This window comes from Eptatretus burgeri, chromosome 8, assembly GCF_056783735.1.
Source record: "Eptatretus burgeri isolate ZD-2024b chromosome 8, Ebu_testis_v1, whole genome shotgun sequence".
NCBI lineage: Eukaryota > Metazoa > Chordata > Myxini > Myxiniformes > Myxinidae > Eptatretus > Eptatretus burgeri.
This window is the reverse complement of record NC_140968.1, coordinates 73,769,365-73,795,348: the sequence shown is the minus strand read 5'-3', so window position 1 is coordinate 73,795,348 and position 25,984 is coordinate 73,769,365. Positions and strand designations below refer to the sequence as shown.

The 25,984-nt window shown below is 42.2% G+C and overlaps 1 protein-coding gene across 5 annotated transcripts; it reads right to left on the bottom strand.

The window, feature by feature from the left end:
• Positions 1–1,651: 1,651 nt before the first annotated feature.
• On the bottom strand, positions 1,652–25,984 carry NOL11 (nucleolar protein 11). 5 transcript variants are annotated; one of them, XM_085892595.1, is made up of 18 exons: positions 25,747–25,984; positions 23,107–23,220; positions 20,740–20,796; positions 19,728–19,879; positions 16,200–16,257; positions 15,963–16,104; positions 15,589–15,777; positions 14,986–15,071; positions 11,532–11,646; positions 11,144–11,202; positions 9,110–9,181; positions 7,486–7,670; positions 6,184–6,309; positions 5,821–6,054; positions 4,844–4,922; positions 2,883–2,975; positions 2,567–2,674; positions 1,652–2,304 (listed from the first exon to the last, which is right to left on the bottom strand). In XM_085892595.1, exons 1-18 carry the CDS (start codon positions 25,876–25,878, stop codon positions 2,188–2,190), a joined length of 2,118 nt encoding a protein of 705 aa, XP_085748721.1. In that variant the 5' UTR covers positions 25,879–25,984; the 3' UTR covers positions 1,652–2,187. The 5 variants fall into 5 exon arrangements, with proteins under 5 accessions (XP_085748721.1, XP_085748722.1, XP_085748723.1 ...); XM_085892596.1 differs by having other exon boundaries at positions 1,652–2,300; XM_085892597.1 differs by having other exon boundaries at positions 23,136–23,220.

Genomic DNA, 25,984 nt, shown 5'->3' with positions numbered 1-25,984 from the left:
TTTCTCACACATAAGCCTCCTTGTCCACCCAAAGTGCACGCACAGTTTTATGCCTCAGCTCTGCCATTCAGCCTGGCCCTGCGACTAGTCAATGGTATCCAGTGTCCCTTGAGACAAAAAAAATTCTTCGCCCTGTGGTGAATTCCAAGACATCCACCGGCAACATCAAGGATGGTGGTCTTGAAGGCACTCCATAACTCTTCAAGATCCCCCAAAGCACCCAGACCTCTCAAATCTACAGTCATCGTCGAGCTTGCCAACATCAGCCAAGGCGAGATGGTACCATTCTCCTGGATTTAAGCTGCCACTTCAGAGTTACTACAAGAAGCCTGTGGTCAGTATTGAGGAACTGAGCTCTCCAGTAGACCCGACAGTTCTGGATTATCGTGCAGCGACCATCAACGAGCACAAGGTCAATCTCCTTTGCCACACCAACAGCGTTGGAATACCAAGTCCAGCGATAAGCCTGTGGGTGCTGAAACCATGAATCAGTCACTCTAAGTCAATGACCTTGCAAAGTCAAGGAACTTAGTGCTATTCTGGTTCACAGTTCCAGACCCATGGGGACCAACACATGTCTCATAACCATCCCCATCAGTTCCAGTCGATGCATTCACATCCCCCAAGACTAGAAGAGTATCTCGCCTGGGGCACTGATCAACCACAGACTCGAGTGTGGCATAGAATCGGAGTCGGAGTCAGAGCATATACAGAGACCAGGGAAATGACACTCAAGGAGTGACGAATCCTTAGTCTCATAATACGCTCGTTGACCAGTGTTTCCTCAATTATCATTGGAGTCAGCTTATTGGACAGAGCTACAGCAACTCCTTCGGCATGGTAACCATCAGAGCGACCAGTCCAATGTTAGGTGTAACCACACGCCATAATCTCACCACTCTCCGGCCTCTGAACCTCAGAGAGTGCTGCAAGAGCGATGTCCAAACGCTTGAGCTCAAATGATAACAGAGACAGGTAATCATCCTCTCTTAGGTCGAGGACATTCCAGACACCACCACTCTAAGGGACCAACTCAGGTTAACCCAAGGAGACCGCCGTTTGGTGGATGACATCAGCACCACCCCACCACACACTACCACAATCTGACCCTGGAAGGTTACCTCTCCTCTCTCCCACCCTCCCCCTCCTCCTCTCTCCCACCCCTCCCCCTCTCTGTTTTGGGGACCATAGCATGTACGAATCCGATTCTGACTGTAGTGGTGCATAGGTCACTGCATGTCAAGCATGCATGCAATCAGGCCTATGGAAGGTCGATAGCATGGGTTTCAAATGCTCCTGCACAGTTTTATATAGAACATGGTGGTTAAAAAGAAAATATTGCCGTTTGGGCATATTTTACAGCCCGTCCCTGCCTTCCCTTTTTCTCGTTGCCTTCCCTCCATCTCCCCTCCTCCAAAACACCAAATATATCTCATGGCAGTCTCCGTGTGTTGAATCAATGTACCCCATTTCATTCAATACTGTACTACCTCCCCCCTTTTCTAAAAGTCCCACTACCCAATGCAAGTCGAGAACCCCTCCCAAATCCCCTTGGAACACTCCAAGGATCACCTTTCACGGTTTAAAAAAAATAATTTTTGATTGAAAAAAATAAAAATTAAAAAACAAGAAAACATCCCACCTCAACAGGTCTTGATCAATGTATACAATTTATTTACCAGAGAAAAGTTGATCAATCTTTTTCTATGTTCCAACAACAACATGGCAAAGGTTGGGATTCAACTCCAAAAACAAGAGAAACAGAAGCAAACATGAAATGCACAAATGCCACAGTGGTGTTCGATTCCACAGACCATCGAGTTCATCGACGTTCCACGATCCACTCGGGCTTTAAAATAAATCCCAACTTCAGCACCAAGTAAGGTACGGCTTGGATTGAAAGCGAGGTAAAACGTTCAGGTCATCAAAAGGGACAGAAGATGCACCGAGGCTCACGGGGAAAAAACACCGAGTCTCTCGGATGTGACCGTCAAGTCTTCTGCAATCAGCATCGCATTCCGATCCTCAAAGATCAACTCAGAGGGAATCTATTTTGTGCAACAGTATTTCGTCACTTGCTTCACCGCTTCGACCGACCAATCACGATTCCAACTTTGGCAACGTCAAATATTTTACAAAACAAGCTGGGGAAATGCAGGCAAGTCGGTTCAAAGTGGCCTTCATGTATCAAATGAAAAGCACATCGATCGAGTAAAACTCCGAAGTGGGTGTTGCATTCTTCCTCATGTTCCTGAAACCGTTCAGCAATGCCGACATCTTCTGTAGTTCGCTTATTATATCTACCTGCCACAAAACCAACACGTAAAAACGAGCGTGATTTCCAAAATGTGCTGTCTATTATTATGATTATTTTTTTTTAATATCATGAGATAAAAGCAACAATCAAAAAAGTTACAAATACACCTCCATTATTGAAGTGACCCAACAGATTCAAACCCAACAATAATGAAGAAATTTGAAACAGAAGCAAAAGCAGCAGCAAAGGGAAAGCAGCAGCTGCATGGAGTGGCAACGTAAGACAAGCACAAGCCCACTCCAACTATACCTGAGACTTGGTGAAGCTCTGCAACTGAACAATAACATGCTTTGCTTCTGGCATCATCAACAGCACAGAGAAGTGAGCATCAATCAGCAGGGATACCCAATCCACCACCTGTGCAGCAAAGTATTGGCAGCACCTTTGCATGGATAATCCACCTCCATGGCATTTCAACATAAGCATCCTTAATTTGAATAGTTTCAAAGGTAGTAAGAGTGAATAAGTAATAAAAGTGTAGGTTTAAGTCAATATCCCATCCAAAAAAAACTTAAAAAAAATAAATCCCAACACAATGGTGGCAAGTCACAAGCGGAGGTACTACCTGTCTTAGTTGAGGAACATGCGAGCTACCATTCTTCCCGCTGATCCTCAGGCAGCACTGATAGAACAGGAAGTGAAGATATTTCAGAAGTACCTGCAAGAACACAACATGACCAAGCAACTAAATTATAGAAGAAGCAAAGGCCAATAATGAATTACATTTTCTCTATTTTGGTGCCTTGCTGGTATTGTGCAAAACATCTTGGGATGCTGAGTGGAATCCCAGACTCAAAACCGAGACACCCTTCATTTCTCAAGGTTGTAATTGATGTCCTTCGAGTGAGACGTATCAGGAATCAAGGATGCTTCGAATCTGACTAACTTTTGTTTGTACATGTAACCAAGTCATTACAAGCATGAAAAATACCCCCGAGCAGGAGTGCCGGTCATCTCTGCCAGAGGTCGACAGAAGCAAAATCATGAGTTGCATAACAGTGTCTGCACTCATACCAAAATGCTGTGTGCATCCGAGTCGATAACCAGTGAACGTAATGATCAATACAACCAAGCTGTTAGTTGATCAATACAACCAAAAAAAATTCAAAAAGTAACTCTGTGCCAGACTGGAATAGGGGCAGTTCATAAAGTACGTTCGCTCTACTTCCGGGTTTCAAAACCACCCACCCCCCTCTGTATGCAGGCTAGTGAACACCCACCCACCCCCATATGCATCTCATATCACATCACAATACTTGAAGATTACAACGAACTGTAGATTTATCTCAAATGCATCAGTAATAATTAACTACGGCAATACAGTAATATGGAACAATTATTGACGTCCACGGATTCAACATCACGTCGAAAATGTTCCTGTAAACAGGGATATTTTTCCCCCTCGCGATGACGACAGGCTCACCTTCATCTTCTGAAACACTTTCATGTTGTCCGACACCACTTTCTTAAAGTATGTATGCAGCCGTCGTACCACCCACCCACCCCTGTAGCAGCCCATACGCGGGCTTTAAACCACCCACCCCCCTCATTTTTGTATGTACTTTATGAACGGCCCATACGGGGCAAAAATATGCAAAAATTTGTGCAGGACCCGGAGCATCTTCAGAGATTGGCGCTGGCCTCCGGATGACCACTTCAAATTAGCACCGGACATGTAAGAATCAGAGCGAAGTTTGAAGGGCTATAAAATCGGAACGAGAGCAAATTTCAAAAAAATGGCTCGTGTTGTTCTTGATAATAGGCCGTAGTATCTGAATCACTTATAACATTTGATCTCTCTTGATAAATGAGGGAGGAGATACGATTTGAAATCGACGATTTTCGCAACTTTGACAGCCTCGTGACCTTGACCTCGACCTTGGACGACCTTGAAAGTTATATCGTTGTGCACGTCTCATCGACCTATCTATTCCACTATTGGTTATTTGTCTCCACTCGGTTTGATTGTGGACGGACGGACGGGCAGACAGACTTCGAGACTGGCTTTATTAGGTCATCTCTACTGAGATGATAGAGATGACCTAAAAACGAAATACGCTCCAATGCAAGGTATTTCACCAGCAATGGAACACCTGTCCCATCGTAGAATTATTTAGGGCATCTGTGTGTGGAGCCAGCACACGACACCATTCGTAAAACCTCAACAAAATCTTCATGCCCCCAAGGTACTCTTTAAATGCTGATGTTCGACATGAAACATGAGCACAGGGTACAGCTAATCAAAGGGAAATTTCTGCCAGATTGAAGTTTCATTGACTGGAAATTTCATAATTATTCACCGTTCCACCCTTGTTGCCCTCTCACTTGGCATAATCTTAAATATAAGCAGGTACATGAAGGCAGGAAACCATGATTTATACGTCCCGTCTATCACACGAGAGACAAACACCCACATGCATTAGTCTGGTGTAAAGAAGCAAAAATGCAAGTCACTGCTGAAGGAGCCTCAGCTAAGTTCCTTCATTTGCCTTAAAACAGCATTAACAACAAAGAAAGGTGACGTACCAATGCATGATCGGCAGAAAGGAGTTTGAGACAAGGGAGCAGAATGTCACTGTTGTAGGGCATCATGAGTGTAGCATTGCTGGTGATGATATTAAGGAACCAAATGGTTAGCCCTCTCCTAACTTATCACTAAAAGGTATCCACACAAGCAAGCCAAAAAGGTGATCAAACAAAACCACTATGATTATCCCTGTATCCAAGTAATGTCTTGAGTCCATACAATTTTAGTCGAGCCACAGCCTCATTTGTGTGTGTGTGTGTGTGACAGAATAAGATCAAGGTTCTTACTTTCGGTAAAGGAACTATCCGTCCATCCATCAGGACAATACTCTGGACAGGGGCGTCGGTGCTGCCGAAGCAGTCTCCTCGGCTATTGGGCACAATCCTGGAGAGGTCACCACTCCAACGTAGGATACTCGAGTGGCTCAATCATCCCAACAAGCTGGTACTCATTTTGCCAACGTCAGGATGACAGGCTGAGTCAACCCCACCTGGTATTAATTCAACAGCCAAGCAGGATTTGAACTCAAGACCCAAGGATCCAAAGCTCACCACCCTAACCATCAAGCCAACACCAGGTATAAAGGAACTATATTTTGAGGTTTACAATTTAAATAAAGTTGAATATCAGATAATGTGAAATGTATATAATTTATAGCAATCCTATAAATTATATATTATATTTTCGGAAAAGCCATTACTGTATGTGAAGTGAAGTGAGTGTGAGTGTAATGTTCCTCGAAACTTGTAGCATGCAGAAATGAATGGGCAGCCAGGCTTGGAGATGAAATGCCTGCAATTCCCATTGATTTCCACGCATTTGATGTGGACACAGGTATCCAACTGTGACCACCAATGAGGCCAGCAGCCATTTTCAGTCTTTGTCTCAGTTATGCAAAGTTTACATTTTGTCCACAATGAAAAAACACAAGTACATTAAATGCATCTGTACAATAGGTCAAAACAGGTGAGGATACAGCAGAGTGGCCCGACGATAAGAAACCGGGCAGGTAAGAACCCGCTCTGATGGGTCGAGAGACGATTTCTCGCCAGCAGACTCATAGTCCGAATCCTCTTCATCGTTGGTTGCGTCAGTCAACGACACATCGGGCTTGTCACGTCCCTCGCCAGGTACAATGTCTATGGTCGATTCAAGCTGTGACATTTCGTCGCAGTTGACGGAGGCCTTTTCAAGCTCGGCTTCGGTCACACTGAAGCCAGACACAAACGCAGACGATTCTTTTAAAACCGCATGTATTTTTTTGAGCAGATCACAAAAATACAACTGCAATGATAAAAAAAAGAAGCATTTCACATCATTTGGAGCAGGCATTACCCACCTGAGGAATAATTTGATGCAGGAAACAAGGTGGCATTCAGGAATGTCAGGAAAAGTGCGAAGGCAAGTGTGTAGCAGTGCCAAGTCCCTTGCTGTTAGTACAACACGAAGGATATCTGGACAGGAGCTGAGGGCAAACAGAAGAGATAGGGTGTGAAGGGTGAGTGCCGGTCGACGCTCATCATTCCCTGCTTCAAAATAGCTGCCGATGGGCACACACACTCACTTATGTGTTATTAATGTATGTATTCTTTTCCGCAAAAAAACCCAAAAGTGCCAAACTGGCAAAACAAAATAATTTACATAACTTCAGTCTTTGAACAGCTTGTTGCTCGTCATACCGTAAGCAATTCCAACAAGAACAAAAATAAAAATCTCCACAAGCTAAAGTACAAACAAAATCTTCATCAGGATATCACTTTAGCAACAAACTTGGGACAATTGCACAGAAATCCACAGCAGGCCAACAGAAGTCTTCAAAAAGTTAAGCAAAATGATTGGGATCGAATTGACTTCTCCATTCTGGTTTTCTGGAAGTGATGCATAATAAAGGAAAGGACCATCCTTCAATATCTGGAAACACATTTCCATCCCTCCCAAGATCATATTGAGCTCCAGACAGGCCTTGAGTGAGCACGTTCCCCCAATGGCGATGTGACGAGTTTTATCATCTCACGCGTGTTGTTCAAGTGTACAACAAAGAAAGCAAAGAGCTTAAACGAGTAAACAAAAAAGGGCAACTACCAAACATTTGGTAACATTGGCAGTCAGCAGGAAGATGGACTGCTCCATTTAAATGTACAGGGGGTTCCAAGCAGACAATGATTTGATGCAGTGCGGTTGTTGGACAAATCTGATACAGTTCATGAAGTGACGGACTTTCCTCCAAGCTGTTGGGTCTGGGTCCGATTGGTTTTTCACAGGCATGGAGTTGCATCACAAAGTGCTGTCCTTTGGACCGACGTTCAGCCGGGGATTCATCTGCCACAATCAATTCCTGTCGGTGGACATTGATGTCTTTGATCGAGAGATGACCTATAAGGGCACGCTGGCCAAGTTACAAAACTGCTGCCACGACTCTCTTGCCCACTTGAATGTGCCAAGTGTGACGATTTTGTTATAATAGCCCCTCAACAAGAGCTGAGAGCAGCTATCGTCCTGCAGCGGACCAAAATATCCCAAATTGATTATGTTGAAAGCTACCAAAAAATAATAATAATAAAATAAAACTTCCAGATCTTGACAAAGGACCCCCCTGAATAATGATATGTCCACTTCACATGTTAGGTATTCAGATCCACACCTGTATGAGAGGCAATGAGAGTTCACCAGGTGCACCAGGGAGTTGTGAACTGCTGTTCCTGGTTTACCTGGAAGGTGCACCATTACTCGCCGAGTCAAATCGGCCAACACTGGGTGCAAAGCATTTGGAATCTGGCCGGACACAAGTTGACTGAGCTCCTGAAAGGCTTTCTTGGTTGAACCCCCCTGACACAAACAACAAAAATAAAAATAAATTTTTTAAAAGATACCCCATTACAGCTGTAGCACACAATGCTGGATTCATTTTAGTGACTGTTCAGTTTGCTTTATGACATCACGGGCATACAGTGCCTTCATAAAGTATTCACATCCCTCGACTTTTGACACATTTTGTTGTGTTGTAGCCTGAATCAAAAATGGATTAAATTCAAATTTTTGTCACTGATCGACACAAGATACTCCAGAGCTGGAGAGACATCTTCAGGATGATCAAGGGAAATTGGATGCACCTGAGCTCAATTTGGAGTGCCATAGGAAAGGGGTTGAATACTTATAGACTCAAGACATTTCAGATTTTCATTTTTAATCAATTTGTAAGAATTTCTAAAAACATGTTTTAACTTTGTCATTATGCGGTATTTTGTGAACATCGGTGACAGGTAGGTGACATGGTGCTCGCTCTCGATGGAAAGCTGGCCGACGCGACGAGCCGATATTCATGTACATGCTCTCAAATCAATTTCATTCTTTGACAATCGAATGGCCACGGCGTGATGATCAGAGTACAAATTAGCGAAAGTTAGAGTATGCATGTATCGGAGATTTTCGTAATTTGCATGTACAGTCCACAATAAGTGTACGATGTACGATAAAGTATTTTAGCTGTTGCTAAGCAACGGAGGTGTGCATAGCAACCATTCATTTTTGTTTCTTTCTCTTCAGACTCTTTCTCTTAGAGATATTCGCAATTCACCGTTTCTGAAATGTTCGACATGAACTCGCCCAAAACCTATCTCCTCCTACAAATATTTTTTGTTAGGGCTGCAAATTGGCATGAAGGGAGCTCGATAGATTGCGCACAGAACTCTAAGCTTCGATTTTTTTTTTTAACCACTTTAAAGGGCCGTTGCTATGCCGTTGCTCGGGCCTGGGGTCCCATATTCGAAAGCACACGATTCCCAGAAATATTGGTCCTACCTACCAAATTTCATTGGAATCGGTTGAGTGGTTTAGCCCCTCGGCTTGACCAAAGTTTCGCGGACAGACAGACAGATGGAAATGTCCAGAATAAGGGCGCTCAAGTGAGCAGCCAAAAATTTAATCCATTTTAAATTCAGGCTGTAACACAACAAAATGCGACAAAAGTCAAGGGGGTGTGAATACTTTCAGAAGGCACTGCATATGCATTCTCAAAATTGGTAAAAACTGTTTTCAAAAGCCTTTCTTAATCCCAGAAAAGGCATTGCTGAAAATGTCAACTTTTTGTAACGTGTTAAAATAGCAGTAGAAGAAGTCCGACTGAAACATCTTTTGCCAAGAAAAGAAAGAGCAGGTTCGAGCAAGAGACAACTTCTTTAAAGTAGTCATCACACTTAAAAAAAAAAATCATCGTTAATAGAATGTTTTGTTGTGAAGACAGGTGTGTGCCGACAGTACAAACTTACTTTGATAAAAGAGGTGATCGACTTTATTTGCCCATCCATATTCTTGGTTGAACAAGATTTCATCGAAGCCACCTAAATACATTCAGCAGAAAACGGTGGAAGCATTGAATTCCATTTGAATCAACAAATATACCATCAGAGATGGGGAATCCCCCGCCATTGAATGAAAAAGGTCATACATAATACAGATAATGAGAGAGGTGAATTGGAAACAAGACACCATTTGGTCATCATCTCAAAAAAGTTCCCCAGGGGTGAGGAACGAAGGAACCAAAAATAATTAAAATCGGATAAGCGGTTTTCCACTTATTACAAAAAACTTTTTTTTTTCAAAATGGCCACCCCAGTCGGCCATCTTGGATCCGGCCACGCCCAAAATCAATAGGGTTCTTCCTTTTCGGGTGGTACATGTGTGACCCAAATTTCAAATCGATATGGCGAACAGTTTATGAGTTATCACACTCACAGCTATAAATGTTGACGCCCGGACGGACGGACAGCCGGACGACCTGGTGACAACAATATCCCCCTTCCGCTACGCGGCGGGGGATAAAAATGCCAAAACAACGAACAATGCAATTATTTTGTTTTTCAAAACATTTTAAAACGTGCTCGGACTGTGTCCTCAATGCCTCATTCTACATCTCCCAAAACCAACTTGCACGCAATACAAGGAATACAATAATTACTCTGTTTACACTTGAAGTGTGTAAGACCAGGTTTTAACAAAACAAGAAACTCGAAGGGCACTCGGTAGAGCACGTACCTGGAACCACACAATGCTTGATCCAATCGAACATATCGGGCCCAATAATTTTTTGAAATATGTGGAACTGCATATCATTTTTGGCCCCATCTCTCAGTGGTGAAAAAAAAAAAAAATATATATATATATATATATATATATATATATATATATATATATATATATATATATATATATATATATATATATATATATCGGATCTGGATCCAGATCTTCATCAAAATATAATCAGTTTGTCCTTGTCACACACCCAACCTGCCCACCAAATTTCATCTGCATCTGTCCACAACTTTTTGAGATATCCTGCAAACAAACAGAGACACAGACAGACAGACATAAAAACATAACCTCCTTCCACCTTCAGTGAAAGAGAACTAGAACGGCACTCGGCAGAGCATACAACTCCACCAGGTTGAGCAGTTTATGTTTTGTCTCCCACTGATAGGCCAGATCTGTATCTGGACCTGAACCAACATCAAATCAGCTTGTTCTCATCACAGAGCCAACTCATCCACCAAGTTTTGCCATAATCCATCCTCAACTTTTGAAATATCATGATATATATATATATATATATATATATATATATATATATATATATATATATATATATATATATATATATATATGTATTAGCCCCATCTCTTAATGGCGAAGAATCACTTAAAAGTTTTTTTCAAAAATTATCACATCTGGATCTTCACCAAAATCCAATCAATTTGTCCTGGTCACATGATACATGTATCAATTTCATACACCCAACCTGTCCACCAAATTTCCTCCGAATCAGTCCACAACTTTTTGAGATACCCTGCTCACAGACAGAGACAGACAGGGGTGAAAACAATCTCCGTCCACCTTCGGTGGCGGAGGTAATGAACAAACCTGTGCCTAAAAAGCATTTTGTGGTGGGAATGACATAAAAGCCGATTCTGACCTGCTAATGGAGTGCGTATCCACTTAAACTATGATCAAAACTACCTTCACGCAGCGATTTAGTCCTGTTACGAAGCCCCAAATAGTCATGACAAGACATAGCTTAAGTGATGCTTCCTTGTTGGTGGCAAAATTCTGGATAGTGATTGAAAAAAAAAATCCCACGAGTGTTAAGGAAAAAGACAAAAGAAGCGAGTCAGCCAGTACGAATATGACATGCCATCATCAAGAGATCTGTCAAGATAGGCATCATCATCCTCGCCAAAATCAAAAATGCAATGAGGGGAGGTTGAGGCACTGAAAAGCAAGCCATCGGTGAGATAATTGCATACCTTGCCTTGGGCTGTTGCTACTGGAGAGGTTGTCCAGTCCACGAGTGCAAAACAATCCTCTGCGCACAAGGATGCAAAACATAGAATATATAATTGATGATAGTTTTTCAATGCGACAAAATCAGAGAACTTGTACTACTGCCCAACCATCACAAACAGCAAGCATATGATAGTGTCATGCACTGAAAATGTGTTGGAACATGGGTTTTGCATCATGCAACATGTCTGCATGATGCTAGCATTATTTGCTCCAAGTAATTTTGGCAGTCTGTCAAGCTCCGTCAGAGGTAAACTCAGGGGAGCTGAACCAAATCAAACATGCCGATCTGCAATAAAACAGGAAACATTTGGAAACTACCGTCAACCGCGTTTACCACACTTACTGCACCTGTGGCTGGTTGTCGCCCCAGAGCGTCGGCGAGGCGACTCGTGTTTCCGCACCATGGCACAACAAACAGAAACTCCTCCAGTGGTAGGAAGAGATTCCCACCAAGACTACGCAACTGTGGAAGGCAATAGACTCGAATTATTTCTCGAAAAGGGCCCTGTATCAGGCTCAAGAAGCATTTTTTAGTAAAAGTTGGGAACATGACTTTTTAACATAATTAAGGTATGCTGAATTCCACTAGCCCTGTTCCCAAGCTGATTTTGAGTTTTTGACCATCTAATTAGCATAAACAAAATGGCTGCCAAATTGACAATTTTGGGCACTTTCTTGGGACAGGCACTACTATACCAGCACAATGCTAATCTATTTTACTTGAGAACAACTGTTAGGTCGTTAAGTTAACTGTTAAGTTGTTGAGGGCTTGTGTAGGCCTACACTAATGATTCATTCTTGTTTGCAGGCTACAATGGATCCCGTGATTAGCTTGAAGAGGCCGTCACCTGTAGACTACAGCCTGTGCATTTTCTGCCAAACGCATAAAGCCAGAAAAAACCTGAGTGCAGCAACTGAACATGGACTCACAACACTCAGGAATGCAGCCTGTAGCAGAAAGAAGCTGAGGGACTCCAAAAGTATAGACTTAATTGATCGTCTTGAGAATGCATTAGATTCTGCCACAGCCGTATCTCTTGTGTGGCACAGAATGTGCTATGCCCACTTCACGGACAACAGTAAAATAGAACGTCTTCAGAGGACTCAGACAGAGTATTCAACAGAGGGAGCAGGTTGCAGTTCAGGTGTTCCAGGTGGTAACATGCGTTCATTGCGAAAAGGTGTGCAGCCAGTCAACTGGAACCTTTGCATTTTCTGTCAAACTGCAAATAAGAAGGCACGACTGATCTCAGTCATGACAAAGCAAATGAGTGATCAAATAATTCAAGCCTCACATCTTGACTACAAAGTTTGCCTTTGACTGGCAGGAGTGATTGACCTAATTGCAGCCAAATATCATCTTCCTTGTCTTAGCACATTTAACAGGTCTCCCTCCAAAACAAAGCAGGAGTCAGCAAATACAGACCTTGCTATGATATGGCTTTGCCAAGAGCTCCATCAATCAGCTGACAAAGGACATGTGATTCTTGTGGATGATGTATGGGAAAGGTAGAAGGAGCGAGCTGAGGAATCTTCAACCATGATTCAGCCGTCCTATCAAAGCAGAAGAGGAAAATTCAAGGAAAAGTTGCAGTCACAGCTTGGGGACATTTTCAATTTCTTTCAACCTCTTGACAGTTGTATATCAGAACAAAAAACCGTATTGATTCCCACCAAGTACCAGCCAACAGCAGTTTTGCAGATGAAAGCAGACACAAAGGAGAGTGAGGAAAAGTTAGCCTTTCCTAAGTATGAGCCCCAGGATGACATTTTCCTTTCACTTGTTCATGTAGCTATGAAAGTCCGTGGAGACATGATGGAAACTCCAGGACACAAAGGGTTCTCTGTCAGTGAAGAAGATGCTATAGCATGGATTCCCGAGAGTTTATATATGCTACTGAGACTGATCGTCGGTGACCAGGCATCCCTTGAAGATGATAGCCCTGGGAACAATGAAGAACATGTCCGGAGCAGAGTTCTGAGTGTGGCACAAGATCTTGTCTACTGCGTCAGTGGTGGCAAAAAAAGGACTCCAAAACATGTTGGTCTTGCAAGTACTCTTCATCAAGCTATGTGGTCAAAAGACCTAGTACGATTGTTCAACAAGGCAGGGCATTGTCTGAGTTACGAACAGGTGTTGCAAGTAGACACTTCCTTGGCTGAGAGCACTCTCAAATCATTGGACAAAGAAACTGGTGCCATCATTCCACCAAACATTGAGGCAAATAAATTCATCCACTACACCTGTTTTAACATTGACATCCTTGATGAAACACTTGATGGAAAGAATACCTTCCATGCAACTCAAATGGCAGCATGGTAACGAGGCCAAACAACTGATGCTTCTCTTAAAAATCTCGAGCTATCCACAAGACATGTTTTCATTGCGCCAAAGGGCCTGGAGGAGCTACATCCTGTCAGTATAACTCGTGGAAAATGCAAGCCAGTATTCACAGCACCCGTCGACGAAGCCTGCTTCAGCAAATCTAAGGAGGACAATGAGTATGCAACACAAGCAAAAGATACAGACCTAGCTTTCTTCTTGCGCCATCAAAATTCAGAGATAAAATCTTCTTGGACACTATTCAATCAGTCATTGCCATCAGAGGAACCAGAACAGACAGCAGTAGGATATTTGCCAATAATAATCCTTGCTCCCACTCATGAGTTGGATACTTTGAATACCGCCGTGAAGAGAATAGACTCTGTTGATGCAGCACGGCATTTATTGTTCTCCAAGATGGGGAAACCAGAAGCCATGGCCCTAACAAGTGATGCGCTCCGTTTCCATTTGATGAGAGTACACCATCAAGCGATGATATGGAGAAATTCCCACTGCCCCACACCTGAGCTCCCTGCGCCCTCTGAAATGGGATGGAGACTTGGGGAATCAGGACTGCAACCCATAATGTTGGCATTGAGTCCCATTCCAGACAGTTGCCTCGAGATGGTACCATGTGCATGTCGAAAACAATGTAAGACTCGACGCTGCACATGCCGGAATTCAGGATTACGATGCACATCAATGTGTGCATGCCAGCAAGATTGATGATCAGACTCCTTGCGTGAATACAATGTGATTTGCCTAAAAGATGTTAGGCATTCCTGAAAACTGTTAATGCCGACTGAAATTTGTTCACATAGCAGCATGACAGAAGTTTGTTTAGTTTTTATGATTACAGACTAACAACTTTAACTTCTACATTTTTTTTTTAATAAACATCAGTAACCATGTGAACATTAATTATAATGCTTCAAATATGTCCATTTTTCTTGACCCTCAAAACGTAGGTCTGGACATGTCATTTGTCAGGTTTGCATGCATAGTAACAAAGTTACAGTAGAAAATAGATTATTTGGTAATGGCAGTAGCTAATTAGCATAATAATAGATTTTTGGCATGTTATGAATTTTATTAGACTGCAGCTTTGACCTATTGCTCAAGAGACATTTCTAAGATCCGTACATGTGAACAATGTGCATTTATTTAAATGGTATAGTAGTGCCTGTCCCAAGAAAGTGCCCAAAATTGTCAATTTGGCAGCCATTTTGTTTATGCTAATTGGATGGTCAAAATTCAGCATACCTTAATTATGTTAAAAAGTCATGATCCCAACTTTTACTAAAAAAATGCTTCGAGGATGCACATTTCTCAGAAATACGTCTAGTCCACAATGAAAAGAGGGAAAACAAACTTGAGATTCCCCATCACCCTCGGCTATTCGGCAGGTCTCATGGCATGGTATGGCGGCATTACTGCTCAGCAAAAGCGCCAAGAATGAGAGCGCAAGCGGCCATTTACCTCACCACATTCTGCTGTCATGTTGGAGATGGAAAGTGAAGCATGGAGGGTTTTGAACTTGGTGTTCCACAAATTTAAGGTTCCCTCTGCAATGAAAAGGATGTACAAGGAAGAAAATGTCATTCAAGGAGAGGTAAACGACATTTTGAAAACCATTCTACATCTTCCTGGGTGGGCACAAACTGGAGCGAATAATCTTCGCTTGAATGCCAGCTGTCATGTGGTATCCGCTGTAACTGTTCGCAAGTGAGTGAGTCACAATCAGACTATTAATTTGCAATTGGTCACTGGCTTTGAAACGAATAAATTTTTATTACAGACCCTCAGCATCAAAAAGCTACAAATAATCGAACAAAGTTTCAAACGGAGCACCTCGACACCATTAGAGCATTTAAATTGCATCAGATGTGGCAATAAATGCAAATTGTTTTTGCATTTTGCCACCTCCATCCCCACCCCATTTAGTTGCCTGTGCTCGCACAGGCAACTTGCGAGTAAAGTTAAACAATCCGTACTGACAAAGAAAATTCTCAAATCAAACTATGCCAAGCACACAAGGACAACTACAGAGTGAAACTTCCACAACATTTCTTGAAGCCAAACCTGCTGAGCTTTCTGGCAGCGAAACAATGGCCACGTGGCAGTCGTCCAGCAATGCCATGGATACAGCCCTGCGAGACTGCTCCCAAGCTGGCAGTTCCATCAGCAGCGTGGAAGTCACCATGCTGGGAAGGCTTTTATGATTCCTGTGAGATGCTGGTACCTCTGATTTATATAGCTTGCAATCACTGCCTGCACAATTAAAAAGAAAAGGTTGAAAGTTCAGATTATAAAACTGCAATTCAAATTAAAATATTAATGAAACCTCATGGAAGGCACAGCAACAGTGCATAGAAAGAGAATACAAAATCCAAAAACAAGACGTTACTGCGAGGCAACTACACACAATCTCTGCCTCCTACCCCCTCAGAACGCACACAGTGAAATGAGCACGAGGTCCTCTTTCTGTAGGATGGCATCATGTGCCAACGGCATCGTAGGCTTGCCACCTACGTTCCATGGTGCGCTCCAACCTTGCGCATCGTCAGGTGCTGCAACATGCAACCTCATAATCTTTTCCTGCATATATATGAGACAGGGTGGTGCGTTGGCCAACATGAATGAATGCCAACAATAATGTGACAGAAATCACCCCCTGGCCACCCACACAATACCTTTTCACTGACAAACACGACAAGGTGTTTGTATCCATCAGCAACTACTTTACACCACCTGGTAGGTTTGATGTGGAAAAGAAAATGCAAATGATGAGGTTTTTTTTTTTTTTTGGTAATCCTGATCAATGATCACGTCTAACTTGAAGCGACTGGGATTGTAGTTGTTAGCATCCCTAAATATGCCATAAATTACACCAAAGTAATGGTGTGGTTAAACAAATTTTCATCATGGCCACTTCAGGAGAATAATTTGTCAAATTAACAGATTATTAATTTGGCAGGCACTTCATTTTTAACAAGAGCGAAGTCGATGCCACGCTTCCCTCCAAAAGCAAGGTTGAAAGAGAGCAAAAAGTTGCACCAGGAATGGCTCATCATCAAATTTTGATTTAAAAAACAAAAAACAAAACTTCTGTTTTAACCCCAGTGACCCGAAGTCCCCACCCCCGAGGGCACGAACTGGGGGTAAAATCAAAAGTAATAATAATAATAATAATAATAATAATAATTTAAAAAAACAAAACATAAAAAAACGACATATTTCATGCATCCCTCAATGTTGATTGCACAACCTATTACCACGTTTCATTTTTTTTAAATGTTCCTGTAATTACATTTTTTGGTACTTGACCCATTAACCCTAAACCAAGGGGCATGGCCAAAAATGACACTGCTTTTGCACCTTCGTGCCATGTCATGATAACCAAGTTTGGTGAATTTCTGCCCAACCGTGTAGGAGATAGCCCAGACCCGATTGTAATATAATTCTTGAGTGATGGTGGTGGTTCTTTTCAGGGTCTCTGCCGACTTTCTCAAAGATACGTTTTCTGGTAGTTTTTGTCGCATTTTGATGATTACTGGGCTATCTCTGTTTACTGTGTGTTTCTTGCTTGGTTTTGTGTTAAAACTTGTGTTAATTGGTGAGTATGTCAGTCTTTTCATGTCGGCATTCCCCGAGACCGACCTACCCTTCTTCCCGTTGGTAATCTCCATTTGTGCGTTTCAGGAGGTGGGAGTTCCCCCAGAACTCAAAATCTCCATCTCCTATTTTTTGGTAAAGGATCGTGATTCATGAACCAAACTGTGAAGTTTTGTTCTCATAGCCTCATTCCAACGGCTCTTTTCAAAATCTTCACTGAACCTCTGACAGCCTCCACTTGCAGCTCATTTGTGGTGATGTTCCCAGGAATGATTTTGAAGTGCTCAGTCAGGGTTTTCTTCATCATTCCTGTGGCTCCCACTATCACTGGTCGATTTCAGTTTTCTTCAATTTCCACATCCTCTTGACCTCATTTTTAACCTCCGCCGTCGAAGATGGACGGAGGTTAGTTTTCACCCGTCTGTTTGTTTGTGAACAGTATTACGGAAAAACTCAACGGATTTCGACGAAACCTGGCGGGGGAATTAGGTATGGTCCAAGGATCATGCCATTAGATTTTGGACTTGGTCAAAAGTCCAATATGGCCGCTATGGCGACCATTTTGAAAAAATATTTGAATTTTTGTTTTTGCATTTCTACATGTTTTAAGTGATTTCCAACCAAAAATAAATAAATTTGTTGGAGAAAAAAAACAGAAAATTTTGCAACTTTTTTTCAAAAAAATTTCGGTTTCATTTGAATTTTTTTTTAATATCTACATGTTTCAAGTGATTTCCAACCCCCAAAAAAATTTGTTAGAGAGGAAAAAAAAAATTTTTTGCAACTTTTTTTTCAAAAAAAATTCGATTTTATTTTTTGGGCATTTCTACATGCGCATCGATCTCATTTAGTTTATTCAATCGTGGTTCAGTAGAGTCTGATCCGTTTTGACCTACAATGAATCGGATATCAGATTCACTTAAGTGACCCAGCAGTATTGGCGGCGGAGGTTTTGCCCTCTACGGAGTGCTCCCCCTCTAGTTTAGATTCTGGAATTTGGTCATTTTTCCAATTTCTGTAGCATTTATTCCAAAGTGATTGGGAACCAAGACCTCGATCAACAATGCCGTTATTTTTCCTTTTTGCGTTTGAGCACCATGTCTGGAAGCAACGCTTTCTTTGTGATGTCCGCACTTGACATGATCATCTTATCACACATGAGCATTATTTGTTCATTTTTGAGGATCGGCTCTGGTTTGTGTTTGGATGATTGTTCTGGGACTGGTGTGTATATGTATATATATATATATATATATATATATATATATATATATATATATATATATATATATATATATATATATATATACATACTAGCTGAAGTACCCGGTAATACCCGGGAAATTTGCCCTATTTTCCTCACGCTAGTTAGACTGAAGCATTCATTGTATGGAGAAAATTAGGAAGGCTTCTTTTATTCCTCAGATTTATGGAAGGAAGGCTTTATGCTGCCGTAATCCTCAGAGAGGTCATAGTTGAAGGCGGCCTTGAGCCACTCAATGTTTCTAGCAGCAGTGGAAACTGTCCTTGATGTCCTGCCAAAACCCGGACCGAGAAAGCTGGAACGTGAGTTTTGTGCTTCTCTCGCCCATCGGTGTGACGCTCTATTTGCAGTTAGGCGACGCTCTCTCTCTGCAGCCGACTCTGCTTGCCTGGCTCATTCATGAGCAGATATATCAGCAGTTAAACGTGTCTGTCTGTCTCTGTCTCTGTCTCTGTCTCTGTCTCTGTCTCTCTCTCTCTGCAGCTGACTCTGCTTGCTTGGCTCTTTCATGAGCAGATCGATCAGTAGTTAGCTATTGCCGTGCGCGTGCAGTTGGACAATTCAAACAGGAGGAGAATGTGTATGTTTAAAAAGTCAACGAATACGAATATTTTGTATTTCAAAAAACCCTAGCGTTTTTAACCATGAAGCCTTTTGTTATGATTAATACGCCGGTGCACTACTCGAAAGCCATTTTTTTTTTCTCATGAAAATTATATTTATTTTATTTATATATATATAATTTTTTTTTTTTAATTTTTTTTTCATTTTTATGGAAAGCCACTTAGCACATCCTGGAGCTGAATGTTAGTTCTATATGTGTGTAAAGTTTCATCAAGATCGGTTCACTGCTCTAGGAGCTTATTCGTTACAAAAAAAAGACGGACAGACAAAAGGACTGCCATATATATATATATATATATATATATATATATATATATATATATATATGGTCCAGATTCAGATTTTGGTTGAGGTCCAGTGGGATACAAAACAAACTGTTCAGCCTAGTAGAGATATGCACTTTAATGAGTGCTGTTCTGGTTCTCATGTGCTCACGAGTGCACATCTTATAAATATGTTGTTTCCATTTGAACTTGAATAAACTCATAAATTTGTTGCCATTCTGTTCCTCTTCTTTTATTATATTTTATTTTTTATTTATTCCCCTTTCCTCGAATATGTCCCGACACCACACCCTTTGCCATGATAAACCTGCCATCCTTTGTCCATCAGCTCTTCCGTCAGCCGACACACTTATCCAATAATGCCCTTTAAAACATGTCACAACACCAAGCAATCAAAATAATTTTTTTTTTTTTAAAAAAACATCCAAGCAAACCTGATGACCTCTCCTGAGAGCAGACAGCTCGTAACTGTACGAAGTGGTGCAGAAAGAACAGAGTCCAACGAATGCACCGCACCACAGGCAAAAAGTACAGCTGCCCCTCCACACCAGGGACCGGGAAGAAGCCTGTGGATCGGGTGAGTGATCTGCCCAGAACAGAAGAAAGGTTTGGGTTAATTCCTGTTGGAGGTGACGAAATGATCTCACTTTCTGCAATAGACCGATTTCACTCTTACAACAACAAACTAATTCCTGGTAAAGGGAAAGATGTATTTCACTTTTGTTGTCTCCACCAGAAAGTTTTAAACTCATTCAAGAAGGAACATCCCAATTCCTTTCTCCCACCTCCCCCCCCTCCACCCCCAACCATGGCCAGAGCCACCAAGTCAACCACCTGCTGGAAGTATAAGCTCTATAATTTACTGACATTAAACGATAATCTTCTTCTTCAGGCAAACATTTGCTGGGCAAGGCAACACTTTGCTAAATTTGAGAAATGGTGCAAACACAGGGACAGTTTTGGTGAGCACAGCAACACCAGCATGGCGAATGGTTTTCAACCAACCATAAAGTCAGAACAAATCTGAACACAATGACAGACAGACAACCACTACTTTCCTTAACAAATTAAAAACTAATTTATTTTATTCAACAATGGAATCGATTTCCATGTGAATTAGACCACAAACAGTGGTAAAACCTGATTGACCAATTTCTGCTGAAACATCCGATTTTTGGAACTTTGTGGCTTTATCACCACCTCCATAATTTTGGTTCACTGCGCCCTCAAGCTTCAACTTCTTGACATGGACGTGAAAAGAATTACAACCAATCTGTAAATTTCAGCATGTAAAGTTGGGCCACCAGACACCCACAAATCCCCGCAACGAGATGGGCAACCCCCAATCCCCGCAACCAGGCTTCTTGCACCACCCATAAAGTTGGAACAATGCGTTGAAGAGTGCAAAGCAAGAGCGAAATGACCATGAGGAAATGGGATACAAACCGTGCAACGGAACACTTTTTCAAGGTTCGCATCACTTTCCTTCCACAGATGGAGTGTCTAGAAGAGAGAAGAGAACGTGGCACAGAATAACAATTAGTGCCAACACAGCAACTCTTCGCATAACGCAGTTTCACACAACGCAATTTCATGGCTGCCAGCAATCACCCAACCGTCACACAGTGCTGACTGCAATAGTCTGAGATGGACCAAGGGATGCTGGGCATGGGCGGACCAATACCAAACACATCGCAACCCTCAGCCTCCAGCTCTGCGTCCGCCATCTTAGTGTATGCGCACACCAAAACCTCCACTTAACTCATCGTGTAATATATTGTGCATCCTTCAACACCATGATTGGAAAGGGATCAACTAGCGAAACGAATGTGTCTTTTCATGTAAACAGGTTCCCATTGCATTGGAAGTTGGGTGAAAGCTTGTGACGAGGCAGTTGTCCTGAAACAACTTGCCTTCGCCACGTGGAAGGTTAATCCAACTGAAGGCAATCTCAGTTTCTTCCACAAAGCTCGGAACAAATGTGTGTCTACCTTCCGGAGAGCCAGAAAACAACATCTTTCTCATCTCAAATCTGAACACACAAACCTGGCTCCATCTTCCAAGTCCTGGGGGCATCTGGTTATGTCTGTTTCTGGTGTATGTCCCCCCCTCCACCCATTCCCTCACTGACACTGCACGTGAAAAGGCAAATCCCAAATCCATCACTTTCTGTACCCACCTGACCCAGTCGCACACCAGTGCGATTTCCTGGACTGTGTCCTTTTCTCCTGACAAGGTAGAGAGTTTGCTGTCAAACCCTCGACTCAGATTCTGCAACGGTTCCAGACGGCATCAGCCCACATGTCCTAAAAACCTGCTCTGCTGCTCTTGCTCACTCTCTCTCTCTCTGTTCTATTCACCCTCTCATTTGCTCAAGGTCATCTGCCATCTGGTCTGTTTTTGCACCTTTGTTATGCAGAGCGGTGATGTTTGCTGCTGGTTTCCAAGCAATCAGCCTTCTCCCAATCATCAGCAAGGTTTATGGAATCCATCAACATGTCAGACATTAAATCCTTCCTCTTCTCCAATGGCTTGATTTCCAATCATCAATTTGGATTCAGACCAGGTCACTCTTCCCTGGATATGCTGCTTCTGCTCTCCCAACAATGGATGGAGATCCTCAATGCCAGACATGAAATCAGAGCCATCTCCCAAGACATATCACATGCCTTCGATATGGTCTGGCACCCAGCCCTGCTCACCAAACTCTCATCTTATGGTATCCAAAGCAATCTCCACTCTTGGATCACAGACTTCCTCTCCTGTCACAGCCAACGTGTGGCCTGAAATGGAATACTCTCATCCCCTCTTCCTGTCTCGGCTGGAGTTCAAGGCAGTGTTCTGGGCCTTGTTCTTTTTCTGGTTTTCATCAATTATCTTTCCGAATCTGGAAAATACTCTCTTTGCAGATGACTCCACCCTCTGCCGTACCATCTGTCATCCCTCAGACTGGCAAGCAGCAGCTTCTTTGCTCTCTGCAAATCTGGGTAAAACCACAAACTGGTCTAACACGTGCAACATGTCTTTCAATCTGGACAAATCTCACTCTCACTATGTATCTCCGAAAGGATCTGCCAGCAGCAAATCTTATTGGTCGAGATGTAAAAGACCGTAGTATTTTGTCCAAGTATTGCTGAACTGAAATCTGTTGGAAGTAAAAAGGCGGCGATGCGTGATCTGCAGTGACCGCTGCTCAAGTAAATAATTCAGTTGATATTAAAAAAAAAGATTTTAAAGACAGAATAAGGAAAAATTCGGAAGTTTACCGCCGCTAATGGAGGGTCTTTTAAACCACCTTATTTAACAAGTTGGAGAGACTTGTGTGAAATGGCATTGCAAAAATGATTGCCAGTCAAACTTGTATTCTCGATCAACGCAGTCTTGATGGAAATCACACTGATAACTCTAATCAATAATAATCTGTGACTTCTTCTGCTCAATACCTCCTACTCTTTAGGAATTACTTGTTGCAACTTGTGTCCTTTATGACATCCTTAAAAACAGTAAGTTTCCTGTTTGGAATGATTTTCAATATTGTTTGACTGCCAGACAGACAGGCAGAGTAAAATGTGACCTCACTCCCATCTACGCACGCGCGTGCGATCGGGACAAATTCAGAGCCAAAGTACTAATATTGAACTACAGGTTTGTTTTCCGATTTATGTTCAGAATATAACATTCAAATGGAATCAAGTCGTTCTTCGATCTTAAAGTGAAGTTTGTAGACAAAGTGAACCAATTGGTAAACGTGTGCGTGGGGTAAATATAGGGAAGAAAGGAGACAGACAAGCAAATCACGAGAGCATAGAATACCTGTGTATTCTTCACCACAGCAAGCTCACCGGTGGTCGTGCACAACACAGCAGGTGCAGTAACAGCCTGACCTTGGCGGAGAGACCACGAGCCCAGCGCATGCTGCTTCGATACCTACAAATACACCGCCCGTTTCAAAAAGGGGGGGAAATTTGGGAGGGAGGGGACATGCGAAACAAGGTGCATGAGATTCAATCAAAACTTAGTGAGAGCAAGTTTCCAAGCAGAGTTAAGTTCACTCACAAAGCTCTCCACAGACCGGCCATTCACAATCGATACCGGTAGTTGGTCCCATACATCAACTACTCGAATATTTAAGCAGAAACCATTTGCTCTAGAATTCACCGAGAATACGGTTCGCTCAGTTCGAAGTCGTGGTCGCTGCTGCTGCTTGGAATTATGGAGCAAACAAATAAATAGGTCACCCGACGACAGCAACATACTCAAGAAAAGGTCTGAGGGTTTTATTTTTATTTTTAACTAGAGTAATGCGACTGCGCGCAGTCGACAGGTATGCCTCCGCTCTCCCGCACAAACACTTGAGTATTGCCATATTTGACCCTTGACCTTTATCACATCTGGCCCAAAATCTAATCAGTTAATTGCCCTGTCTAACTTTACCTTTTTACCAAGTTTGATGAAATCCTGTCCAATATTTGAGTTAGGGCATAAACAGTGAAATTTCAGAGTTTGACCTTGACCTTTATCACTTCTGGCCCAAAATCTAATCAGTTAATTGCCCTGTCTAACTTTACCTTTTTACCAAGTTTGATGAAATCCTGTCCAATATTTGAGTTAGGGCGTAAACAGTAAAATTTCAGAGTTTGACCTTGACCTTTATCACTTCTGGCCCAAAATCTAATCAGTTAATTGCCCTGTCTAACTTTACCTTTTTACCAAGTTTGATGAAATCCTGTCCAATATTTGAGTTAGGGCATAAACAGTGAAATTTCTGAGTTTGACCTTGACCTTGACCTTGATCACATCTGGCCCAAAATCTAAATCAGTTAATTGCCCTGTCTTACTTTACCTTTTTACCAAGTTTGATGAAATCCTGTCCAATATTTGAGTTAGGGCGTAAACAGTAAAATTTCAGAGTTTGACCTTGACCTTTATCACATCTGGCCCAAAATCTAATCAGTTAATTGCCCTGTCTAACTTTACCTTTTTACCAAGTTTGATGAAATTCTGTCCAATATTTGAGTTAGGGCATAAACAGTGAAATTTCTGAGTTTGACCTTGACCTTGATCACATCTGGCCCAAAATCGAATCAGTTAATTACCCTGTCTTACTTTACCTTTTTACCAAGTTTGATGAAATCCTGTCCCATATTTGAGTTAGGGCGTAAACAGTAAAATTTCAGAGTTTGACCTTGACCTTTATCACATCTGGCCCAAAATCTAATCAGTTAATTGCCCTGTCTTACTTTACCCTTTTACCAAGTTTGATGAAATCCTGTCCAATATTTGAGTTAGGGCGTAAACAGTAAAATTTCAGTTTGACCTTAACCTTTGACCCTTGACCTTTATCACATCTGGCCCAAAATCTAATCACTTAATTGCCCTGTCTTACTTTACCTTTTTACCAAGTTTGATGAAATCCTGTCCAATATTTGAGTTAGGGCGTAAACAGTAAAATTTCAGTTTGACCTTGACCTTTGACCCTTGACCTTTATCACATCTGGGCCAAAATCTAATCACTTAATTGCCCTGTCTAACTTTACCTTTGTACCAAGTTTGATGAAATTCTGTCCAATATTTGAGTTAGGGCATAAACAGTAAAATTTCAGTTTGACCTTAACCTTTGACCTTTATCACATCTGGCCCAAAATCTAATCACTTAATTGCCCTGTCTAACTTTACCTTTGTACCAAGTTTGATGAAATTCTGTCCAATATTTGAGTTAGGGCGTAAACAGTAAAATTTCAGTTTGACCTTGACCTTTGACCCTTGACCTTTATCACATCTGGCCCAAAATCTAATTACTTAATTGCCCTGTCTTACTTTACCTTTGTACCAAGTTTGATGAAATTCTGTCCAATATTTGAGTTCGGGCATAAACAGTAAAATTTCAGTTTGACCTTAACCTTTGACCTTTATCAAATCTGGCCCAAAATCTAATCACTTAATTGCCCTGTCTAACTTTACCTTTGTACCAAGTTTGATGAAATTCTGTCCAATATTTGAGTTAGGGCGTAAACAGTAAAATTTCAGTTTGACCTTGACCTTTGACCCTTGACCTTTATCACATCTGGCCCAAAATCTAATTACTTAATTGCCCTGTCTTACTTTACCTTTTTACCAAGTTTGATGAAATTCTACAATTTGCTTCTTGAGTTATCGCGTAAACGAAAATCCGGACGGACAACATGAACAACACGAGGCAAGCGGCGGAAAACACGGACGGACGGAAAGTTAGGAAAACATGAAAAGTTCTTGGAGGTGCTAGTTCGCTTCGATGTAACAGCTCGCCGTGTAATTTATAAACTTTTCACAACGAAAGTCATGGCACCGCGGACAATGGAGTACAAAACTTGGCGCACGGGTCCTGCGGAACACCACGTGGCCCAAAAACGTGTCAACGCCGAATGGCAATCATCCAACTGAAGCCTTGCACAGCTCGACCGTGCCCATACGGACCTTGTACAGGGTCACGTTGCGCTCTCCACGTGTCAGCAACACCCTATCGTCGTCTCCGCCGGATTCCAAGCCGACGACGCGACCCGAAGCGGGCAGAGGCCCAAGATACTGCGCCGTGCCGAAACCCGCCATGACGCACGTTGGGAAAGAGAGAACCAGGACGCGCTGTGCATGTCGGGAAAGAGAGAACTAGGACGCGCTGTGCATGCCGGGAGAGAGAGAACAAGGACGCGCTGTG